Source organism: Dendrobium catenatum, unplaced genomic scaffold, assembly GCF_001605985.2.
Source record: "Dendrobium catenatum unplaced genomic scaffold, ASM160598v2 fragScaff_scaffold_53, whole genome shotgun sequence".
Taxonomy (NCBI): Eukaryota; Viridiplantae; Streptophyta; class Magnoliopsida; order Asparagales; family Orchidaceae; genus Dendrobium; species Dendrobium catenatum.
In genome coordinates, this window is record NW_021318515.1 from 133,251 (window position 1) to 157,481 (window position 24,231).

Genomic DNA, 24,231 nt, shown 5'->3' on the forward strand with positions numbered 1-24,231 from the left:
AACTTTTTTTTTTTGATAAAATTAGCACCCAACAATTTTAAAATGGAAAAATTTTAAGATTAAGCATGATTATAAATTATATTACGAACTTAAGCATGTTTTAAAAAAAATAAAAAATGGGCCAAGTCGTCCGTTAAACTGACGACTTATTAGTCTAGTCAGCATTTAAAAAAAAATTTTAAAAAATAAAATTACTGTAGCAAGTCGCCTGTTAAACAGGCAACTTGTTACAGTAAAATATTATTTTTATATTAAATTATTTATAAAATATTTAATTTTTATTTTCTCACTAATAAGGACAAATAAAAATTTGTTATATTGACATAAGTTTACGCATTTTATCCACCGTTTATCTTAGCAAGTCCAAAAAATATTTAATATAAAATTTTTTTAACTTTGAATTTTAACAATATTTTTAAAGATTTTAATCAAATAAATTTACTAGTATTCATAAAGTTAATTACTCTAATTGATGAAAATATTTAAAATATTTTAAAATAAAATTTATTTACTTCAAATTTATATATTTCTTATGCTGATAATTCTCCAAATGAAATATTAGATATAAAATAAATATTTGTTTGAAGAGAAAATAAGGAGAAATCAAGCACCAAAGAATATATTAAATGTGCTGAGATGAGCGGTGGAATGAAGTAGCTTAAACAAGAACAATGCACAAACTTATGTTAATATAATATATTTTTATTTGTTCTTATTAGTGAGAAATTAAAAATTAAAAAATTTTAGAAGTAATTTAATATAAAAATAATATTTTATTGTAGCAAAACACCTGTTTAACGGGAAACTTACTACAGTACTTTTTTAAATTTTTTTGAATGCTGACTGGATGCTAGCTACACTAGTAAGTCGCCCGTTAAACGGACGACTTTACCTATATTTTATTTTTTTAAAACTTGCTTAAGCTCTTAATACAAATTATAATTATGCTTAGTCTTAAAATTTTTTCTTTTAAAATAGGCAGAATATGACTCTTATATTTTTTCATTATGCTTTGTCTTGAAATTTTCCTTTTAAAATTGGCAGAATATGACTCTTATATTTAAAAAATAAATAAAAATAGTAATAATTACTTCAAAATTTTAATCAATTAAACTACCAAGCATCCACACAAACATTCTCTCTCTCTCACACACACACATTTACCAAAGGCCTGTGTGGCAGTGGCACGAGAAAGCTAGTCTTCAAAGCTACTATGATGCATATAATAATTGAAAGGAATCCACTTCCATTTATCCACTCCTCTCCCGCAAACCACATCGTCTTCCCTTCCTATTGCTCCCGCAAACTCTACCGACCACCACTCTAAAGCCTAACCATGGAAACTATTTCACCATGCTTACATTATTTTTTGATATTAAAGATGCATGAATGGTGAAGAAAAGCCAGTTAGTCATCTTGTTCCCATTACGAAGCCAAAGCTTGTGTAGCTTCTCTCCTTATCATCTTCTATTCTATGCTACGAATGGTGCATGGACAGCCATGACCGTTTGAGTCATTTCAAAAAGATCACCCTCTAATTTATTGGCTACGTACCAACTATATCCATTAGTACAAATGATGTTTCCACACCATAATGATATCTACTCCTCTTTCTATCCTTCGTCGCTGCCAACCATTAACGGCCATGGTAGTCTCCATGACATCTTCTCTTCCTCCTCCGCCGCTGCGGCAAACAATCCTCCGCTGCCACCACAGCTGCCGCTTCCAGTAGAAGCCGCCGCAGCACCGGAGAAGACAGCCTCCGACGCATCTTTGCAGCCATTAAGCAGCCGCGCGAGACCAAGCAGAAAAGATCGGCATAGAAAGATCGACACAGCGAAAGGGCCCCGAGATAGAAGGATGAGACTTTCCCTTGATGTCGCCCGCAAGTTCTTTGATCTTCAGGACCTACTAGCGTTCGACAAGGCAAGTACTCCAGGGTCATGAATTTAAGGGGCAATGAGGACGCACGCGTGCTTTTCAAAATTTTATGATATTTTTATATTTATATTTAATTACAGTTTTTATAAAAAAATTATCAAATTTTTTTTAAAACAAACAATTTATACTTTTTTTTGTTTCGCAACAGGCAAGCAAGACTGTTCAATGGCTGCTCAACGAGTCTAAAGCCGCCATAAAAGAACACGTAGCTGCAGTCAAGAGGAAAGCGTCCACTTTTGAGTGCGAAGAAGACATCTTCACTGTTTCACACAACAAGCACAGTTCGCCGGCGCCGTCGAAGGCTTCCAAAAAGGCTGCTGCAGTTAGAAATATGAGATCGACGACAACAGTTAATCCTAAGGTTGCCAGGGAGTGCAGAGACAAGGCGAGGGCCAGAGCAAGAGAAAGGACTTTGGCGAAGAAGGAAAAGACGATGATGACTCAGTGTGGCAGGCAAGACGAAGGCAGCGAGGGAAGAAAAGAGCCGTTAGGTCCTCAGGAGGAGTCGAGCTCGCATGAACCGAAATCTTCCTTAGAGATGGTGGCAGAAATGGATGAGGACTGCTCTATTATTTCACCAATACATCACAAAGAACCTGATGACAATGGCTCAATAGCAATATTTGATTATAATCAAGCTATGCAGAGTGTTTTTGATGATTCATGGGACATGTACTTAACTGAAAACGTAGATGAAAGAGTTCTCTTTGGTGAGCTTCAACTCCAAATGAGCTCTGGAACGCTAATAATACCATCAGTGTTTGATCAAATGTAAATTCTCTTTTGTATATATTATGCTAGATTTTGTGTTGATTAACAATTATTGTTGTGTCATTTCCCATCTTAAGAAGTTTTCTAACATTGATTTCTGTGCTATCTTCAGAAAGTGTTACCTTGTGATTATTACAAAATGCTGATAATGGGTTCCATAAGTAGTTTTCTAACATTAATACTCACCTAGGCTTTGGGTGGTTGGTGGGCAAGCACGGTTGAGAACCCCCAGCCCAGGTCTGAATCCTCTCTACTAGGACCTCATCTCTTCAGTGGGGATAGTCGAGCTCTCTGAAACTCCGAGATTTGAGTTCAAATCCAGGGAGAAACCAGTTTCTTTAAAATTGTCGTTGTAGGCATTTATTTCTCTATTTCTATTACAGTTGTGGAATTTCTGTTGATGGACTAGTAGAGGATTAAAGTTTTACATGGTTGTGCTGTGGACTTTATTCTTATATATTTTATCTTAATGGGCCAGTGGGGGACCATGCTCCCACGGCCCAATAGAAAAAAAAATTTTTTTAAGGGAAATGCTAAATTTTATATCATAAAAAATAAGGTCACATGATCCTTAAAAAAATAAATTTTACTAGAGCTCAAAGAGCTACAATAAAAAATTAAAATAAATTTACATAGTAATAGATCCCTCAGTAGTTACAAATTAAACAAAATGGAAAAAAAAAGGCAAGAAGTCGAAGCCCAAAATAGCCAAAAGAAATAATATTAGGGCCCAAAGCTCAGATAACCATTAATTAGATCAGATAGGATCCAAACCTGCCCCAATAACAATTATAGACATCAAGAGAAGCAAATCAAGTGGGCAGAAGACCAAAATCAAATCAGAAAAGAACCAAAACACATGACGAATATAACTAGGCACATTAAGAAATCCGATAATGAACAGCAAGCCTCACCGTTACATAGAGTCACAAAATTAATTTCAGCTCAACCAAATGCACTATAAAATTGAGGCCCATAGAAAGGAAATTGGACCCAACTACCACCATCTAAGCACATTGGAGAAAATCCACTCCGGTGGAAATCAAAGATAAATAGAAGGCATAAAATGAGACCAATTTATTCTTCACAAGATAGCAAACCATTAGAAAAAAAACAAATCTATCCTAACAATCATTTGAAAGAGGGGAAGATTAGAACATTAGGAACCAAAAAGAAAAAAAACTTTCATCCAGTTCAGATAGACAGGCAAACAAAAACTAACCCACCAGTATGACCTGAAGCAAAAATTGAGCCTCCCAAGAAAGGATAGAAGCAATAGCCACATTGGGTTGAGACTCCCTATCACTTTCATAAAAAAGCATCTTCCAAAAAGTATCAACTAAAAATGATTATTTTATGACATAAGAAATTCCCATAATATCAAGACTAATCATACAATTAAATACTCTATTGTGAGAATCTTTGTAGAACAAAATAGTGTTAGAAATCATAGTGTCCTTTTTTTTTTTTGCTAATAAATCACCACAGGCATTATATTGCCTTTCGTCATATATGAGATATTATATAATTAAAACTACGAAGACTCTGCAAGGTTTTATTGAATAAGAAGAAAAGGGAGGCGAGATTGTGACATTTTTTTACAAATAATTAAAGAAACAAGCACCTTAGAGTCTGTTTCAATCTAAATATTAAAAAAAAATCTTTTTTCTAAACAAACTTTAATGCCTATGAAGAATGCACTCAAATTTGCGAAAATGATATTGCAGTTAGTAATGTCAGATGCAAAACCATACATAAGGATAACTTTATGTTCATGAATTAAGGCACCATGACCAATTCCACCATTAGAAACAGAGATGCAAATATTGAGTTTAAATTCATCTTTATAAGGTTTAATCCACCTTAGAATTTTGGGAATAGGAATCATAAAACCATTATCAAGCTGAAGGTTAAAAAAAGAGAACCAGACAACAGTTCCTATAAAATGCTTAGGATTCAGAAGCTTCGTAAAGATGAGCCATTTTAATCTTTAAGCATATAATAATCCTTTCAGAGTTCATAGTAATACATTTATGCTTACTATTGTTCCTTGCATTCTATAAAGCTAAAGAACCACCACATGACACTACAAAAAAATTAGTTATTACTAGTAACTTTCTTCAAGCAGAATTAGGTGAATTTTTTGTGGTAATGCATGAGGTTTTCCGGCAAATTTTTTTTCGCCGTTATAAACCACGTAGGAAACTAAAACCGACGGTTTATTTCCTACGGCAAATATTTCTGGCAGTTTTTCGATGGTAGTAGCCTAGGTGGCTTGAGAAGAAGGTTTAAGCAACATTGGATCTTGTATCCAAGATCAAATGGCACTTAGCTAGCCGCATGAGCATCTTGCTTTCACTTGAGAAGAATGATGCATTCGAAATTGATTAATGCTCGCTAAGTCAATGTTATATAGTAAATGAATAAATGTAATCAACACACTCAAATATCTCACACAAGTAAGGCAATGATACATGCTCTCTGACCAGGTGGTTAGCTTGATTATATTATATTATGATACAACCTAAAATAAGATGTTCCTTAATGATTTTGTTCATAGGTCATGAGCAATAAGGAGCACTTGGACATAATGAAGCCTTCTATTAGCCAATGTTATCTAAATATTGACCTCTTCAACAAGTTTTTCACCCCAAGTCAAGTTGGCTCCTTTGGATGAAGCAAATCATGATTATTAATAAGAAATATTTAATCAGGTCAGTTTAACTAAATAGACTAAGATGAAATTATAAAATCTTGATCAAGTTTTCCATCTTTCTCGACCACATTCTATAAACTAAAGAAAATAACTTCTCCCAAATCCAATTGTTTCTTCCAAAAACAAAGCATCACAAGGCATGCGGACTAGCCTGAAACAAAGATACTCTCCTAATCAAGAGTAGTAATTATTAACCACATGTAACCTAAGAACCCTTTAAAGTAAATCTTGAAGGTGACATTAAGGAAAAAAAATCCTGATTAATAGTAACAATATACTATTATGCCGTCCAAAACATATATATATATATATATAATTTGTAATGGAGGTTCACCTCAGAACATGCATGGTCCAATAGAGATGTCAATTGAAAAATAGTAAGTCATGTACTTACTTTATGTTAGTACGTCATGTGACTTATGTTTTGACCAACTCTTCCACTTGCCCTGATCTGATACAAGGGGGAGGAAAGCTGTGTGCATAGGTCCAAACAAATGCCAGAAGGCATGCAGAGAAGTCCATGTAGTCCATGAAAAGATGGCCCTCCAATGAGATTAATTATTTTGTGTGGACGCTAAACGTCATTCGGAGGTCAATCAGAATGTGCCACGTCACTCCTTCGCTCGGTTGCGCGGCTCAGTATTGCTCGATACTGCTCGGTACAACGACTTGGTGCCGCTGGCTCATTCTAATTAGTCTACGAACAATGTTCTGCATCCGGTCTCGACATAGAATAACTTCTCCTCCAATGAATGAGCTCTCTTCAAATCATGAAAAGTATATGCATGAGTGACATGCATTAACTATAAAAAAATTATATGTTACTAGAAACATGAGAGAAAATTTGCTCTAATATAGGTGATATACATGTTAACGCATAAAAGATTTTCACTTATTAAAATTAAGGGCACTTTTTCACGGCTTAGTTTTTAAATAGTTATCACAATTCTATTTTGCTTTATCCCTTCTTTAAATTAATTTGGTGTGAAATAATTTTTTTTATCACAAGTTATAAAAAAGTTGTCATATTTCTTCATAAGGAAAATATTTTACAATAGGGCTTGTTCAGCTAATGCTTGTGATCCTGCCTAAGCCTTATATAACTCTCCTAAAGACTGCAACTAATGCAATTAAGAAAAAATTCTATGAAAGAATCCAATTTGCATAGCTTCCAAGGGATCATCGAGCTTGTTGCGTCCTGGAGTATTCGCGGCAGTAGATAAATGTATAGTTTAACATCTTAGCATTGTACAAAGATCAAACACACAATCAGATAAGAGAGAGGGTGTAACATTCATAAGAGACACCATAGTTTCTACGTGGAAACCCCTAAAAAAGGGGGAAAACCACGGGGTCTGACCCAGTTTGAATGAATCCACTAGTATTTGCAGTCGATTACAAATGAGGTCCTTCCTTAGGGAGAAAGCCTTGACTTGATGTCATAAATATACATCATATAGAGCGCATTATATGGTGGTAGTTACAATAATCAACATAGATGTGTTTGCTTGGTCGGCAAGATCATAGTCGATAGGATAGGGGTCGGAAAGACCGTAGTTGAAGAGAGACCGGGGTCAGAAAGACCATTGTCTGGTGATGGAGGTCGGAAGGACCATAGTATGCGATAGAGTTTGGAAGGACTGTAGTCGGCAGGAGACTGGGGTCAGAAAAACCGTTGTCTGTTGATGGAGGTCGGAAGGATAATAGTAGGCGGCGGAGGTCGGAAGGACTATAGTAGGCGACGGAGGTCAGAAAGATCATAGTCGGCAGGAGATAGGGGTCCGAAAGACCGTTGTAGTAGGGAGGTAATCTAGTAGAACTCTAGACATCAGGTGGTGGCCTAATAGAAGTTCGGGCCTCATGTGGTGGTCCAATAGAAGTCCGAGCCTCAGGTGGTCCGGCAGAATTCTAGGCATCAGGCGGTGGTCCGATGGAAGTCCGGGCCTCAAGTGGTGGTCCGACAGAAGTTTGGGGCCTTAGGTCCGGCGGAGCAATGACGTCAGGCGGTGGTCCGACGGAGGTAAGGGCCTCCAGTGGTGGTCCGACAAAGGTGAGGGTCTCAAGTGGTGGTCAGGCAGAGCTCGGGGCCTTAGGTGGTGGTCCGGTGGAGCAACAACGTCAGGCGGTGGTCCGGCGGAGGTAAGGGCCTTAAGTGGTGGTACGACGGAGCACAGGGCCTTAAGTGATGGTCTGATGGAGCAACGACGTCAGGGGGTGGTCCGGTGGAGGTGAAGAACTTAAGTGGTGATCCGACGGAGCACAGGATCTCAAGTGGTGGTCCGGCAGAAGTCGGGCGATGGTCGAGGAGGAGCTTCTTCCTTCTCTTCCTTCTCTTCTCTTCTTGCTTCGGTCCCCCCTTTCAAGATAAATGAGGTGCATATATATATATCAACAGATGGATTTAAGGACTGATTGAGATGGCTGCAATTTTTTTAAAATTTTGTTCTGTGAAGTTATTATATGGAAAATAAGTTAACTATTCATGTTACAAAAAATAGTTTTTCATAACAAAAAGTTTAGAAAAAAAGTGACAAAATAGCTAGAAATAATTGACCAAACAAAATTATGAATATTATCTGAAAAAAAAAGGCCGAGTTATCCTGAACCAACCCTTACTCAGAAAATAATGCATTTTAAAAGAAAATTATTGAATACCATTGAAAAACTTGTAAGCAATGTTTTACCAAGCTTCAGCCCATCTTATATTAAGGTTTCGTTTAGGACAGCTTTCTTAATGTTTTTAAAAATAATTTTTTTGATACAAAAGTTTCAAATTCATTAATTTATTTTACTAAAAAGTTGCTTTAAAAAACATAAGAAAAACTCTTTAAAAAATTTGTTAGTTATCAAAATCCCCAATTTGATTACCACCTATTTTTACTTGATGCTCATCATTCTTAAAAAAAAAAAAAAAAAAGCAATAAGCTCGACCACATGGAAAGTACTTGAAAACATGGTCACACTATCTTGCTTCTAGAGTGTTGTGCTCCTGTAATAAAATAGGCATTATGTCTACTTTGGTGCTTCTTGGTTACTCACTATATAACATGACCGCACATGAGAATTATATACTTGTATACACTATTGAGATGTTTAACATGTAATCAGCATGTTAATTAAATAAACATATTGACATATAGTAAGTCTTTATAGAGGAACTAGCCCCTTCGCTCAGGCTTACGAAAGCAAATCACCCCTTTTAGGGGGCATTTGAGCACTTTGCTGACCCAGCCCCACATAAGGAAGGAAGCCATCACAACAAGTAGCTTCATTATGAACATCTAATTAACACCAACTATAGGGAAGCACCTACCTAGAGGGCCTTCAACTTGCCCTACTATAAACGACCGTTGAGCTCGCCTTCTTAGCCACTTCAACTCACTCACCTTTCTCTACTAAGGCGACAAAATGCTCAGCATATGTCACACACAATTCCAAGTAGAAGTCCAGTCACTCAGCTCATTATACTCAATACATACTTGCTAACTCATTTGTTTCTATTTGGCATCACAAAAAACACATGTACTATTGAGCTCACTTAGAGATGATTCATCAAGGCTCAGTAGGCCCTGGCTTCCTTAGCCGACTAGAAGATGGCATGTATTCCAAGTATTTTGTTTAGCATTGTAATTATTTTTATAAAATATTTTTTGTAGCTCTCAAAATTCTATAAATAATAGATGAAAAAGAATTTTTTTAAATGGACCTTAAAAATCTTTGCTTTGTTAAATAGTGAGCTTTTATTTTTAAAGTTTTTATAGTTTTTCCTTAGCTTGTCACTTTTCACTCTCTCTATCCCGTTGTCCATTCTCACATATTCTCTAGTAGTCTAGTAGACGGACAATTATTACGTCCTCTGACCTGACGTAGAGGTACGTTCGGCCGTCAAAAACATGTCGCCACGTGCTCTTACTCTTTTCCGCGCGGCCCGACGACTTGACCCGGAGCGGAACCCGGGAATGCTATGTTTGAGATTTTCTCAGTATTGCTTTGAAAAAACGAGAAATACCGCTCTGTGAAGACCAAAACTATACAAATACCGAGTTGTACCGAGTTTTTCTACAACTGTATTGCTATGGATTTGCTTGATATTGCTAGGTTTTTGCTCGATATTGCTAGAAAAAACTAGGTACAACTCAGTATTTGAAATATAGCCAAAAGGTGATGAGATGTTGTTCGGCTCGGCAAGGATTAAAAGAAACGCACGGGCGAGAACCCAAAAACAACGGGTCGGGTCGGCGACTTTTTCTTCATGCTACATGGCGCTAAAATATTGGTGGCCGAACGTAGAGGAGCGTGCGTTCACCGGACCAAATAAAAGTTCCTAGTAGACACACTCATAGAGCAGATTTGTTTGGATTCAACAATATATATATATATATATATTTGTTAAAACATTTTTAGACAATAATCACTCTTAACATGACTAATTTTTTTCTTTTTTTTATCCAAAGATCGAGGAAAAGCTCAAGACAAGGTGACAAATGCCAAAGGCGGCTCGAATATACATCGCCTTATATCGCGCAACAGCTCCTCCCTGCTCCGCCTCTTCGACCTAAACAGCATCTTCGATTCAGCGGCCGCAGGCGTCCGCGGGACACACGACCAGAGATACTTCGGTTGGATGTAGTGGTAGTGGAATCCATCAAACATGAACATGCCAACGGTGCCCGCCAGCATCGCCGCCGCCGCCGCCGTCGTCAGATATATCTCCTCTCCAGCAGCGACCGTGGACTCATCACCGTCGTCCAGTGCGGCCCTGACGGCGAATTTATTGATGGCTAGAGATGACCAAAGAACTTTTACCGCCGCGACACCGTTGGCTTGCGCCAGCTTTGTGCTGACTTTGACCTCCGGCTCTGTTCCACCATCTACTGCTTGGGTATCTTCTTCTTCTCCCTCGCTTTTCTCCTCCTCATCCTCCTCGTCTTCCTCAACTAATTGGCTGATGAAAGAGAGCACAAGACGGCTGCTGTGCCGCTCGGCATGGAGATAGTTGAGGGAGGGAACGGAAATAGCTTCGAGGATGAGGCGGCCATCGCAGCGCAAGGGTCTCATTTGAATGAAGGTGGAGGAGAGGGGAGGAGGGAATGACCTCGGTGGCTGTGAATCCCGGCAAATGGAGCAGTGATGGTTCATCTTGGTCAGCTCCTTCCTCGTCCTCTGCTTCATCTCCCCTGCCTTCTCTACAAAACTGTCTCTTTTATCAGAGAAGGGCGAGAAATAAGAGTATAATTCCTCGTCCGAGGAAAAGCCATCAGAGCCTGTCTCAGAGCCGAGACTCTCGGTGCAGAGCTCCAGATTCATTACTCTCAACGGAGGCCAGAACAGGGGAGGATCAATCTTCATCTTCTCTTTCTCAACCTGGATTGAATTCCAGATATCTAACCTTGCCTCATCATCTCCGGCCTTCACCATTTCCCTTGACGACTGAGAATTACGCTACCTTATTTCTGGCTTGAGAGAAACAGAGAGGACTGAGGGACTTGGGAGAAAGGATGTGTGAGCCAGCCAGCCTTTTATAGTGGAGAGATTATTCAGTGCGGATACCGGACATAACTTATCATTCAGAGACGAATCAGGTGCAACCACGTCATTCAGTATCAAGCTCGGTACCGGTACTGAGCAGTACCGAGCTCGATACCGAACAGTACTGAGTAAGAACAATAGAGAGCCACAGTACTAAATAGGGGGTGACATGATGCATTTTTATTGGACTTTAAACGGCATCCGCACATAATAATTTCAAAAGCCGTAGAGATATCCAAACTTTTCTGCTCCAACCTTTTGATTTCTACTTTTATAGCGATTACTTCCTTCCTCCCCTTTCTATTTAAGGATATCGTATAATAAAATCTAATCAATACTGATAGATAATCCCATTATTTATTAATCCAATAACAATATTATTCTAATTTGATAAATAAAATGCGTGCAACTTTTGAATTCAAATACTGATTTAGGTTTTGTTTGGGACGGCTTTTTTACTGCTTTCTAAAATGGAGTTTTAGTACAAAAATAAAAAATTTTGTACTAAAACTCAGTTTTAGAAAGCAGTAAAAAAGCCGTCCCAAACGAAGCCTTAATGAGCAGTGTTTCGGTATAATATTTAATTATATTTTAGTTTTCTTAATTATATATAATCATTATTTGTTTAGTACTTAATTCATTTTTTGTGGGTATTAAGTGTCCAACAAATAAATAATGATATTAGTCATAAAAGCGGTATGTAAACCATTTTTGCTACGGTTGAATTCTAATACTAGTTTGGGTAGCGCTCTTCTTTCAATATTTTTATTATTTTATGCAGCTTAACAAATAAAAGGGGATCATAATAGGGTAGTCCTAAACATTTTGAAACCAACCTCCTATATCAAAATAATTAAGGTTTTCTTTGGGACGGCTTTCTTTATACTTTAAGAAGCAATTTTTTAGTAAACTTTGTATTAAAAAGCTGCTTCAAGAAGCAGAAAAAAGGCCGTCTCAAACGAAGCCTAAATCTTTGGGACAACTTTTTAAAGGATTTTTTTAGTATAAAAATTTATTCAGTACGAAGCTCTCTTTGATCTATTGTTTGGGAGTGACACCAGACAAAAGGGGGCTCGACAACTCCTCGTTGACAATCCGATAACCATAGCTGAACAACATTAAGAACTCATTGCGAAAAGAAACCACCACCTTAAATCAAATCTCAGGATACAAGATTCAAGTAACAGGGCAAAATCCTTTGTTGTATTATTCTCTTAAAATCTTTTTCTTACAATACTTTTTTTCTTACGAGTATTGTCTTTATGTATATATGGACAATTATAGCAACCTATTAGACTACACACAACACAATAAAGCACTATTGCTATACATCAATACAAACTACCATACAAAATTGATTTGGCCTGAAGTTAATAGTATTAAGCAACTCTGACATCAAGAAGCTTTGGCTACCAACTAAGAGGTTTTGGGTTCAAGTCTTACGTATGTGATGTTTGTATGAATTTGTCTTAATTGATCTAAATATTCTCAAAAAAACGATTTTATTGAGTAGTAGAATATCTCTCTTTACTTTAATTAATTAAACAAGTTTTAGATTTATTCATTAAGTGTTTATCAAGCTTGGATCACAATGGGCTTTAATCAAGCCTAAGAAATGTATGCGTGTGAGGTACTAATTACACATACATAATCTCATTATCGAACACAATATGTATAATTATCCATCACCACATTTATTTTCACACGTTTTTTCTTGTTTGAGAACCGTTTGTTTTTCACTTTATATGTTTGTTGCAGGATAATGAGGTATGTGGGTTGCAGTTACAGTAGTTGTAAAGTGTTTGGTTTTTAGTTTTTGGCTGTCTAATTAAGGGTATATTTCAGATAACTTTTAGCTGTTTTATTTTTTGGATTATTAATATTATTTTGCAATTTAAAAAAAATTATGAGAATCTACTTTTACAATCAGATCTATGCGACAACATTAAGAACTCATATTATAATATTCATAATAATTCAGATAATTATTTTATAATTTTGAAAAAGTTCAATCCATATAATCTTATGTACATTCATTTTTTTAATCTTTTGGTTATGGGTATCAATATTTGATCTGATCTGAATCCAATTTAAGAAATTCCTCATTCAAATCAATCTGTTTGGCAAACGGGTCGGGTTGGATCAACCATTCCACTGCCCACACACCTCCGCACTCCACGCTAGTGCGCTCTCGCTCGCAAGCTATTGCGGTCAAGCTGTTCGCCCGCATCGCTTGGGTCAACCAGATCCAAATTAGCGGGTTAGGTCGGGCAAATCTGTTAACCCGACGGGTCGGGTACGGGTTGAAATTTCTGACCCTTTTGTAAATCGGATTGGGTGAGAGTCAACCTATTTGGACTCAAGTTAATTTCATGTTGGATTTGACCCAAAAACTAATTTTGACACCCCCCTACTTTTGGTATTTGTATGTGAAGCTAGGAAACAAAAGGCACTTAAATTTAAATATATTTTAGTTCATGCGGAACTTAACCAAATTGGTCATAATAATAATTTGATCGGTTATATTTCATAAATTGTTCTATTAAAATTAATAAATTTAGTTAATTAATAAATTAAATTATTTAACTCAATCATATGCACGCCCTTAATTAAAGGCATGATGTGATGGCTTCTTTTGAGACAGTTTTATATGACTTTTTAGTACAAAATTTAAAATTCAAAAAAAATTTGTGCTAAAAAATTATTTTAAAAAGCGGGAAAAAACTCATCTCAAATAAAGCAGAAATGAGAAAACAGATCTACAACTTTTAGCCCAAATATATTGGTGGGCCATCCCCTAAACAATAGGAAATTATTCTGTACGGAGGGCGTCCGGAGACCAATAAAAATGCTTCACGTCACCCCATTGGTGGGTACCCAGCGGGTACCCGATACCGCTGGATACCCAGTGCTTAACCGGACGGTTCTCCCATCCGGTCTCCATACAGAATAAAAGCTCAACAAGTGGGAGGGGAAAAATAAGAAACAATTTGTTCCTTTTTTTCAAAATAAATGAATTTTAATAGACTAATTGGAAGTGGATTGAGGAAGTGAGTGTTTGATTGCTTGATGCGCACGTTATTTAGCAAAAATAAAGTTGAATGCTAAAAAGAGATTGCTATATATTTAGTTAGGTTTCATTTGAGATAGTTTTCTCACAAAATTTTAAAATATTTTTTTAGTATAATTTTTTTTTAAAACTATAAAGCAATGGTCAGAAATATTTCTTAAAAAATAAATAAGTAATCAATAGATAAACTCCATAATTAAGTGCAACATAAAAAAGTGCATGGTTCATGCTTATGGGTAATATGTTCCATTGAACTATTTATAATATGATCTCCATCTAATGAGAAGACTATCCTCATAGCTATTTTACATTCATATTAATGTAAAATACTGAACAGTGAATTTCTTTTTGGATAATGATTCATTAATGTTCATGCATTGTAGAGGCTGAATCCACTTAATAACATAACCATCAAGTAATTGACATGAAAAGGGAACAAAATAATAATTTAAGTTTGGTGGCAATTATAAAAAGCTAGGCAAAAAAATTATTTGATGTGATAGAGATTGTCCAGTATCCAAAGTAAACTAAGGCTGGACGGCTTTTTTACTGCCTCTTAAAGAAATTTTTTAGTAAAAAATTTTTATACTAAAAAGTTATTTTTAAAAGCAATAAAAAGCCGTCACAGACAAAGTCTAAATTGATCTGTTCTACTAAGCCAACACCATGACAACACCCTGATTCTTTCTCACTCTCTATTAAAAAAAAAAAAAAAAACTTCTATGTATTCTATGAATCCTTATCCACACACACACAAAAATACAAAAACAAATATTATATATTAATATTTGATTAGGGGGATAAATAAAAATTTCAAATAAAAGTAGATGATATTGCGTGCTAAAATATTTATGATGATAAAGAGAGAGTTTATTGCTTTAGGATTAAAAGAAAATTCTCGCACACAAAGATATGTTGATAGTACCTTCTAAAAGAAGCAAGATTTTATATATAAATAATTTTAGAAAGGTTTAAATTACAATATCGAATTTAGGTTTCGTTTAGGACATCTTTTTTAATGCTTTCTAAAATATTTTTTTAGTACAAAAATTTCAAGTTCAAAAAAACTTTATACTATAAAATTATTTTAAAAAATAGTAAGAAAGCTGTCCTAAATGAAATCTTTATTGAAATAATTTCATTAATATAAATACAATATTACAAAAGAAGTAAAATTTTAGAATTAGTAACTATAACAATATAATGTAATAGTCATAAGATAGTGTTGTATGCATTCTTCATCAACTCATTCCATTCATATTTGTCCACCAAACATGGCTAAGATGGAGTTCTTGTATGATTGTATTTAACCATAAAGTTTGATGACCATAAACCACCAGTTGTAAGTAAATAAATATAGATGAGGTATTATTCATACCTTGTCATCCCTCCACCATGACCCTCTCTTCCTTATCAAAAGCACTTGCATGGACATTAATAAACAATGGACATCATGTCACTTTATAGCATGCATTAAGCTAATTGATGTGGAATGTAGAAAGCTCTAGGTTATACTTTGTAATTTGATTCAGTCGTTCTCCTTTAAAAAAAAGATTGTGCAACTAGAAAGATTTACATAGGATGAAAGTGATTAATGAATGTTAGATTATGTGCTAAGAAGTTATGGATGAGAAACATCAAAGGCCAAGCAACATCAAGCTAGCTATTTAAATAGGTTGTTCTCCTTATAAACATGGAGGTCTGACGACCAAGAAATGTTGTGTTGAACATTGATGGCTAATGAACATATGAAATTACCATTTGATATATGTTGGGTGATGGGCAGTGATAAACGCCAAAGGTTAGGCGACATCAAGTGGTCTAAATTGATTTTTCTCATTATAAGATAGGAGATCAAATGGTTGGGAAGGTTTTCCTGAGAAGTTAGAGGTTGATGGAGATTGAATGTTGCTCTTTGAAATGTTTTGACTTATAGTTGATGAGGAACATCAACGGATGGGCGATGTTAGGTGATCTAATTTGAATCTTTCTCTTATAGAAAGGGAGATTATATGATCGAGAAGATTTGCATTGAATGTCTGTAGTTGGTGGAAGCTAGTTGTCATTCTTTGGTTTGCATCAGGAAATAGTCAATGAGAAATATTGGAAGTTAGGAGTTATAGACCAATCTAACTCAATCATTCTCCTTATAAGAGATGATACCATATAACCAAAAAGACATTCATCATATTTTAGTTGCTAAGATGTCGACTGTCAATTTTTGGTATGTTGGGTGACAATCAACAAGAATCATAAAAGGTCAACTAACATCAGGACGTCCAATCATAGGTTTAGAGTTAGAGACCTAACATCATTCAACCCCTAGCATCTAAGAGATGACTTATTGGTTAAATTGTCTCCTATACTATTAAGAGAAAATAACCCATTTGAGCATCCTCCATTATCTCCTATCTGAGACTAGTCTTATTGATATACTTTTCAAGCAAATAAGCACCTTAATTTTAAAACCCTTAAATTTGAAATTAATCACACTCATAAAACTCTTCCAAATCTCAATTCATTACATCTTAATTAGCCACTTATTTTCTTCTTATTTAAATCTATATTTCAACATATTATAATAGTTAAATATCAGGAAAAGTGAATTTAACTTAGTTGATTAAAGAATTATTATTTGATTTATACATGCATAGATGGAGAAATAAACAAAATATATGAAAATACATAAAACTAAAAAAAATGAATATCAACATAATAATTTTACACACTTTCACCTATTTAGAGTTATTAATTGCATATTTTACTCTAATATGATTGCAAAGCAAACCCTTTATTTATTATAAAATTTTTTTAAAATACTCTTACTAAAATAACCACAAATATTTGATATATCTCAAGGCTTTATCAGCATATACCTTTATGAATTTGAACCCTTTCGGCAGCACTACACAAAACCTGGTGGCAAAGCAAGCCAGCCTCAATGGAGTTGCTTTCTTTTGCTGATATTTTACCTCCATTAATTGGCCTTTCTAAAGCATATTCAAAGTTTGAAACCTAAAGGAAGCGTTTTAAAGATCAATAATATTGCTAATTTAATGCCATTAATTCATTAAAGCAGTAAAACAAGTGATTAATGCCACTGAAGCCTATCCTTATTAAGATTCATTCTGTGCTCTGCCTTACACAAAGTCTAGTTGATTGTGATTTGTTAGGAATAGATATCATTGTCGTGTTAATTATGATCAATAAAGATCATAAAAGCACTAATATTATATGTGAATAAATATATATTTGTGTAATGGATGTCTCATGGATCTTCAATATTTGTACTGTTTCATGAGATAATTTGAAGCATTGCTGTATGCCTTGAGGAAGCTTCTTTGATGATAAGTAATATCTACTAAAGAATTATAAACAAATCTCTAATAATATGTTGGCAATAAAAAAAATTGTTGTTTAATTTAAAAAAAAAAACATTTATAATGTCCAAAACCATGAGTTTAGAAATGGAATCGAGCTGGCTAATTCAAGTGGTTGAATTGAGAACCGACCGACCAGCCAGTTTGACCTTCTTCTAGAATTGATTATTTGCAAATGATTGCTTTATTGTTCATAAATTATATAATATTTAAAAACAATTAATATGTATTACGTCATTAGGTTCACCCTGATTTGACCCCGATTGAATCATCAAACTATTGACATCTTATTCTTCTTAATCATTGTCAGGTCCGATTTTAATATCTTTATTTTCTACATGCATTGTTTGGATTTAGGTTTCATTTGGGATGATTTTTTTGCTGCTTTCTAAAACAGCTTCCAGTATAAAAATATTTTGAACTAAAATTTTTTGTACTAAAAAATTGCTTTAGAAAGCATTAAAAAAACCGCCACAAACGAAGTGTTATACATTATTGGATAACTTTCTTACTATTTTAAAAAGACTGATGAAAGCCAAGTAAAAAACTTCATTTTATTTATGTAAGAAATCAATGTTAACAGATATCGCCTCTCCTGTTGCTCGAAAATAGCGAGCATCGAAACTGGAATGCCGAGATCCCAGGGAGAGCAATAAGAGAAAATACAAAGGGGTTCAAAGAATAGGAGACCTCAAAGAGCTTAGCTTAGCTTAGCCTCGTATAGAAATTCAGGTCAATCAGCAAGCTGATCACTGGGGATTTGGCCGAATATGTCGGGACACTCATCCCACTGACCCTTCTCCCTCGCCTCCCAGTAGCCGCCAATGTAGCGGTAGGTATCGCTACCTTGATCCTTTGCAAACCACCGGGGCTTCCAACCGCTCTCCTGCATTCTTCGGGCCTGCATCATGTAGATTTTAATCCATAAATGAATGGCAGCTAAATGTTGACTAGGTGGATCCATGCTTTATTTTATGAAGGTGTTCCATTTAGAGCTCCACTCCTAGTTCAAAATCTCTAGTTTGACCCGATGGCCAACCACACAGTTCGAGTTCACACGGGTTCGTTTGGGACGGCTTTCTTATCGTTTTTTAAAGCAGCTTTCTAGTAAAAAATTTAAGAAGCGGTAAGAAAGCCGTCCCAAACGAAGCCTCAATGTGGCTTTAGCTAGAAACTCATTAGATGCAACCCATGGCAGGTTTCTCAGGCTTCAGCAAGATCTCTGAGAAGAGGAGTCCAAAAAATTGTTATCCTGTTTCAATGAACCCTTTAATATGGTGCAAGCCTGTTAATTCTCTTCTAAAAGTTTCAAGGTTTTCATCCATCTCATCATCTTCATCATCATCTTTATCTTTATCCCAAGTATTTTGAAGAAAATTTTATATATCTCGTTTGTGGAATTGGAAGAATGGTGGATACTGGGATTTAGCAAAATATATAGTCTTATGATTTTCATATAAAAAAGCCGCTGTTAAATTTTTTTTTTACTTGAGCATTATGGCCTGCAATGCTTTATGGTGTCGAATGTTGGCCTTTAAAAGAGATGCATAATACTAAGTTAAGTGTTGCAGAGATGAGGATGCTTAGGTGGATGAGTGGCTTTACGCTTAGAAATAGGATACAAAAGGAGCATATACGAGATAAGGTTGGAGTAGCTCCAATGAAAGATAAGATTAGGGAGAGCTGTCTTAGATGATTTGTTCACATTAAACGGAGGCCTTCTGATGACCCGTTTAGGAAAGCTGAGATATTAGATTTGACTTATGTTTAAAAAGGTAGAGGTAAACCTAAAAAAACTTGGTTAGAAAATATTAGAAAACGAGAATTTGATTTTTAACAGGACACAGTGGCGAAAAAGGATTCATGTAGCCAACCCCACATGGTGGGAAAAAGGCTTGATCTTGTTGTTGTTGTTGTTGTTGATGATGTTGAGCATTCTGCAGCTGAGAGGCAAAACTACATCTTCTATACCAAAAAGAGAAGAAACAAGTAGAGAAAACTACTATCCTGGTAAGCTTTTCTAACTGCCTGATTAAAGGAAAACCAAATCAAATTCTCAGAATCTACCTGGCGTTGTCTCTGCTCCAATCTCAACTTCTCTGAATTTGCCATATCAAACTCTCCATTTTCTAAGCATCTTTGATCGGGCCTTAGCCTTGAATCAGTGGGCGGTAGCAGTTCCTAAGTATCATCACCATTAAAACAGTAAATGACACAGCCATGGAGCTTTGGTGCTTTTAATACTTTTTTAACACTTATAACACCTCGTTAGTACTCACCTTCAAACCAGGAGTGAGTTCATTCAGTGTAATTGCAAAGCGCGTAAGGTTGTATCGGGTTGGATTCTTTGGTGGTTTACTGCGTTTCCATAAAAGATAAGGCTGAGATCGGGTTTCAGCGCCTTTTCCCTTGGCACTGGGATCACCATTCACGTAGTGTATGCTTTCATCCCACTTGCCAAACAATGTTGCCATTGTTTTACCGTTCCGATTCTGAACTATGCCATGCACCTGCATATGCAATTGTACGTCTGAAGATTATATATGCTTGCCCTAATCAAAATAAACAATCCAAGCAGAATAAGCTGAGAACCCAAAAAGAAAACAAGCAGCCTTCAAATTAAAATAAAACAAAGTCTCTATATTTTGTTTACAAGAAATTAAGAAAAACAATTTTAGGCTTCATTTGAGGCGGCTTTCTTATTGCTTCTTAAAATAATTTTTTAATATAAAAATTAAAATTTTGATACTAAAAAACTGTTTTATGAAGCAGTAAGAAAGCTGTCCCAAACAAAACCTTAGTCAGCATAGCATATAGAAATGCCAATCAACCTATGAAGCCCAGACAATGGAGCACGAACACAACACAACTATAAAAAAATTAGGCATGGCACCTGATGGGAATAATATTATATTTTATAAATTAATATATAAAATATGTAATTTTTAGCATTTCTACTAAATGCATCACCCTCGATAAAGTATACTTTCATACACATATACTTTATAAAAGAAGCTTAACAATATAAAAAATAACACTAATAATAATAAAAGAAATATTTTATCACATGCAACAATATTCATTGATTGATAGCAATCTGGCCCTCTTTAATGAGTATACACAAATTCACTGGTAAACAATCAAGTTTAGGGTAGTTACCAATGCAAGGAAAAATAATATTCTCAACTAAAAAACTATGAATAAAATTATGGCCACGTTAAAGCAAATAATGCATATCCAGGTTTGGGTTTCCTGGTAAATCTAGTCAACCAATAAACTTATTGAATTTTTTGAAGACACGGTTTTTCTCATCACAGCAGTAGCCCCTTTCACATGAAAAAATGGATGATCCACACAACTACAACATGGATGATCCAATGCAAAATTTCATGATCCAAACAACTACAATAAAGGTGTCCATCGTAATGCATGAGACAATTGATGAAAGAATCACTATAGAACACGTAAAAATCACTTCCCTTGAACCAAAGATCCCCTTAACCATTTTGCACAATACTCATATCAGGATAGATGTCACGTCAATCAAGTAATGTGTGCTTCAAGTTTTTTTTTTCTAAAAAATATAGAACACCCTCCAGAATTGTTAAGAGTCGAATCTGATTGTGTTGGTCAATCGGGTTGTTCTGTTGTCTCGGACCTCAAAGCTTATCGTGTACACTAAGGGTGCGGGGTTCGGGTGCATACCCGAGCGCCTTGGCGCTGTGTACTCAAGCGCCCCAATGTTGAATGATAGAGAGAAGAGCACCGCAACAGTTAAGATATAGCGTTACAGTACTGAGTGTTTGAACGCTGCAGCATCGTTAAAAAGAGAGTGGACACCACCACGCCCCAAACTAGCGCCGCAGCGCTGCAAGACGGCTAAACGATTTTCTTTCTCATTTTATGAAGGGTTGCGTCCCTTGGAGTTTATTTACTTGACTTTCTTTAGTTAAGCCAAGAGTGAGAACGGTGCATGTAAAAAAAGAAGTAAGAAGGGAGTGAGAGATAAGAGAGATATGTACTTATTTCTCCCAATTTTCATGGTGAATTTTTTGGTGTGGTGTGGCTCCGTGATTCTTTCCCTATTTTGAATTTTTCCACATTAAATTCTGGTGTCCTTTATTTTTCTGCTGCTTTTACTTTCTTGCTTGTTTCATTATTGTGGTGTTTACTCCCCATCACCCCCAACAGGAATGTTTTGGGTATAAATTTGGGAGTAGAGACAGCCACTACCAATCTACTTGTTTTGATATTAGAATCCCCTACTCTCAGGTTTCCTTTATTAGTTTCACTAGCCATCATTTAACATTCCTAAGTTTTATGTTTGGCAATTTGTTAGTAAATATTAAATTATATAATATACTCATAAATTTAAGATTATAAAACAAGAAATGCATCGAAAGGTGATTCACCTGGTGAGGATTGCGATCAATTATTGATTGCTCTTTGAACTTCAATTTACACGAGTAATCACTATTTCCATGTATCCGCATTGTACCATAATGATCACAATATAACTTTCCGAGAATCAAGTTATAGATGGAGGTTGTTACCTGATAAAATCCTACATAAATCAGATTTCACAAACCAGCTGCTGAAGCTGAATATATCATAATAAAAAAAAATTCAAAGCCAGAAAACGAGCTGAATGCATGCTTCTATGAAAATACCTTGCTCCACTGGAAAACTTCACCATCATCAAATTCAAGAGTCAAAACGCCAACAGGATCAAGCTGAATTGAACGACCCCAAAACTTGCTCTTTAGGTTACTGTCTCCCCAGAACTTCCACCCAGTTCCCTCACAATGGCAAGCAACAATCATAGGGTGATGACTAACCTGTATAACCAGTAATAAGAAAAAAAAAAAAAAAACACCAGCATGTAAATTGGGGAAGTCACAACATGCAATCTAGGGGAAGTAGTATATATATATATATATATACACAAACAGGTTTGTTAAATTAAACAATCATAGGGTGATGCTATTATTCTTCAAAAGTTAAATTAAAACTATCCATTCTCTTTAAGATCAATGAAACAAGTGATATAAAAATTTTTAAGAACTTTTAAGATCAACTGATCATTAATTGGATCAATCAAAATCTCCTCAATGGATGGTTGAAATTTCAATGTGCGAAGTGATGTAGAAAGGTAAGGATACAGGAATACTAATATAACCTAAGATATAAAACATAAAAAAACACAAAAATTCTAATTCGCACGTCACCAATTCTTTCTTTTAGTAAAAATCAATTACTATTAATTCAAAAATAGAAAAAACACGTTTCTTTCATATTAAATAATATCTTAAAAATCACCCAAATCTAAAATTCCTTTAGAAAAAAGTAAATGAGCATAAACCTCTAGTAAAAATCAAGTTCACACTATGAAAAGAAAATCCAACGTGCAAAATACTTGACAAAATCTTAATGACGCATGCAAACCGGTAGATAAACCAACTAAAACAACAAGAAAAAATAAAAACACACAAAAAGAATATCAGGCCTCATGCTTGTACAAGCAAACTCTCCCCCAAAAATAGTCTACACTTCTAAGGCTGTTGAAGAATACACATCAAAGCAACAAATTATGAGAATTTGAAAAACTAGAATTTTATTGCAATTCTCAACATTCAATGATTTTTTAGAACTTCTTAAAATTATCTTTGACAATAGCATTGTATGTGGTAGATTAAAAAACAATATAGGAAAAGAATATCTATTATCCAATAGGTAGGACAAAAGTAATCTTTCTCTCTTTGTGTGTGTGTGTCTATGATGCACCGACACTTCTCCTGAAAGAGGCGTGCAGAGTCCGACACCGTGTCCGACACGACACTCATCCAACACTCCTCCGACACGTGTCGGACACGTCGAAAATATGTCTGATTAAAAAATATTAAATGCAAATTGGAGACACGCATATCTTAAATATTTTATAATTTTTTTAAATATAATTTCGTATATTTTGCGGGATTTAAACTAAATTTCTTATTTCTTATCCACAACACCAAATCAACATCCGCACTTAATTCCCAATCATCGAATATTCTCATTTTCATTTCTTTTTGACAGTGAAGATATTTTCATCTCCTCTCTCGGTGACTGATAAATGAAATCGACGTCTGACTCTCGACGCCTGAAATATTAATTGTTGTTTTTTGAAACTTACCAAAAAAAGCTAATGTACATGCTCGGTACCGCTAGGCATTGCTAGGTACATGCTCGGTACCACTAGGTATCGCTAGGTACCACTCAGTAAATGCTCGGTTCCGCTAGGTACATGCTAGGTACCGCTCAGTACATGTTCGGTACTGCTCGGTACATGCTCGGTATCTTTCCATACAAATAACTTACTAACTTTAAAAACAAGCAGAACTTCAAGTATCATCCTCTTCCTGTTGTGAGAGAAATTGGAGCACATACTCATTTATTCAATCAATGAAGAGAAATAAAATAACTCCACAACGAGCTGAAGATTTATTTTATGTGCATACAAATCTTCATCTTCTATCAAGGAAAATCTCACTTTATATAACATGTGATAACAATATGTGGGATGTTGCTGGAGAAGGGTTCGAGTGCCTTGATAATATGGGATTATTGGAGGTTGCAAATCTTTCTCTAGATGAACCATAATTAGAAGCAATAATATTCAATGATGATGATATTGAAGGCCAAAGATCAACCTCTGAATCTAATTCTATCATTCCCTCCATTGAGTAGTTGAACCTTCATTTTGTACTAAATGATTTTTGCTTATATTTTTGTGATTGTACTAGATATTTTGTACTAAACATCTTTGTGTTATAAGCTAAACAAGT

General features: G+C 35.3%; 3 protein-coding genes across 3 annotated transcripts in view; 1 reads left to right on the top strand and 2 right to left on the bottom strand.

Moving 5' to 3' along the window:
• The first annotated feature begins 1,572 nt into the window (after positions 1–1,572).
• LOC110116091 (transcription factor CYCLOIDEA-like) lies at positions 1,573–2,716 on the top strand. The gene is made up of 2 exons (XM_028694336.1): positions 1,573–1,926; positions 2,090–2,716. The coding sequence occupies exons 1-2, from the start codon at positions 1,576–1,578 to the stop codon at positions 2,714–2,716; spliced, it is 978 nt and encodes a 325-aa protein (XP_028550169.1). The 5' UTR covers positions 1,573–1,575.
• Positions 2,717–9,845: 7,129 nt separating this feature from the next.
• On the bottom strand, positions 9,846–10,927 carry LOC110116095 (protein FAF-like, chloroplastic). The gene has a single exon (XM_020849559.2). The coding sequence runs from the start codon at positions 10,844–10,846 to the stop codon at positions 9,896–9,898; it is 951 nt and encodes a 316-aa protein (XP_020705218.1). The 5' UTR covers positions 10,847–10,927; the 3' UTR covers positions 9,846–9,895.
• A 7,011-nt stretch (positions 10,928–17,938) lies between these two features.
• The window catches only part of LOC110116085 (oxysterol-binding protein-related protein 1C), a 42,742-nt gene continuing 36,449 nt past the window's right edge, over positions 17,939–24,231 (bottom strand). Inside the window, exons 6-10 of the mRNA XM_020849543.2 lie at positions 22,078–22,245; positions 21,820–21,960; positions 19,687–19,917; positions 19,475–19,588; positions 17,939–18,308 (exon numbers count right to left, since the gene is read on the bottom strand). Of these exons, the coding sequence (XP_020705202.1) occupies positions 18,141–18,308; positions 19,475–19,588; positions 19,687–19,917; positions 21,820–21,960; positions 22,078–22,245 (822 nt within the window). The 3' untranslated portion in view covers positions 17,939–18,140. The remainder of the gene's footprint in view (positions 18,309–19,474; positions 19,589–19,686; positions 19,918–21,819; positions 21,961–22,077; positions 22,246–24,231) is intronic.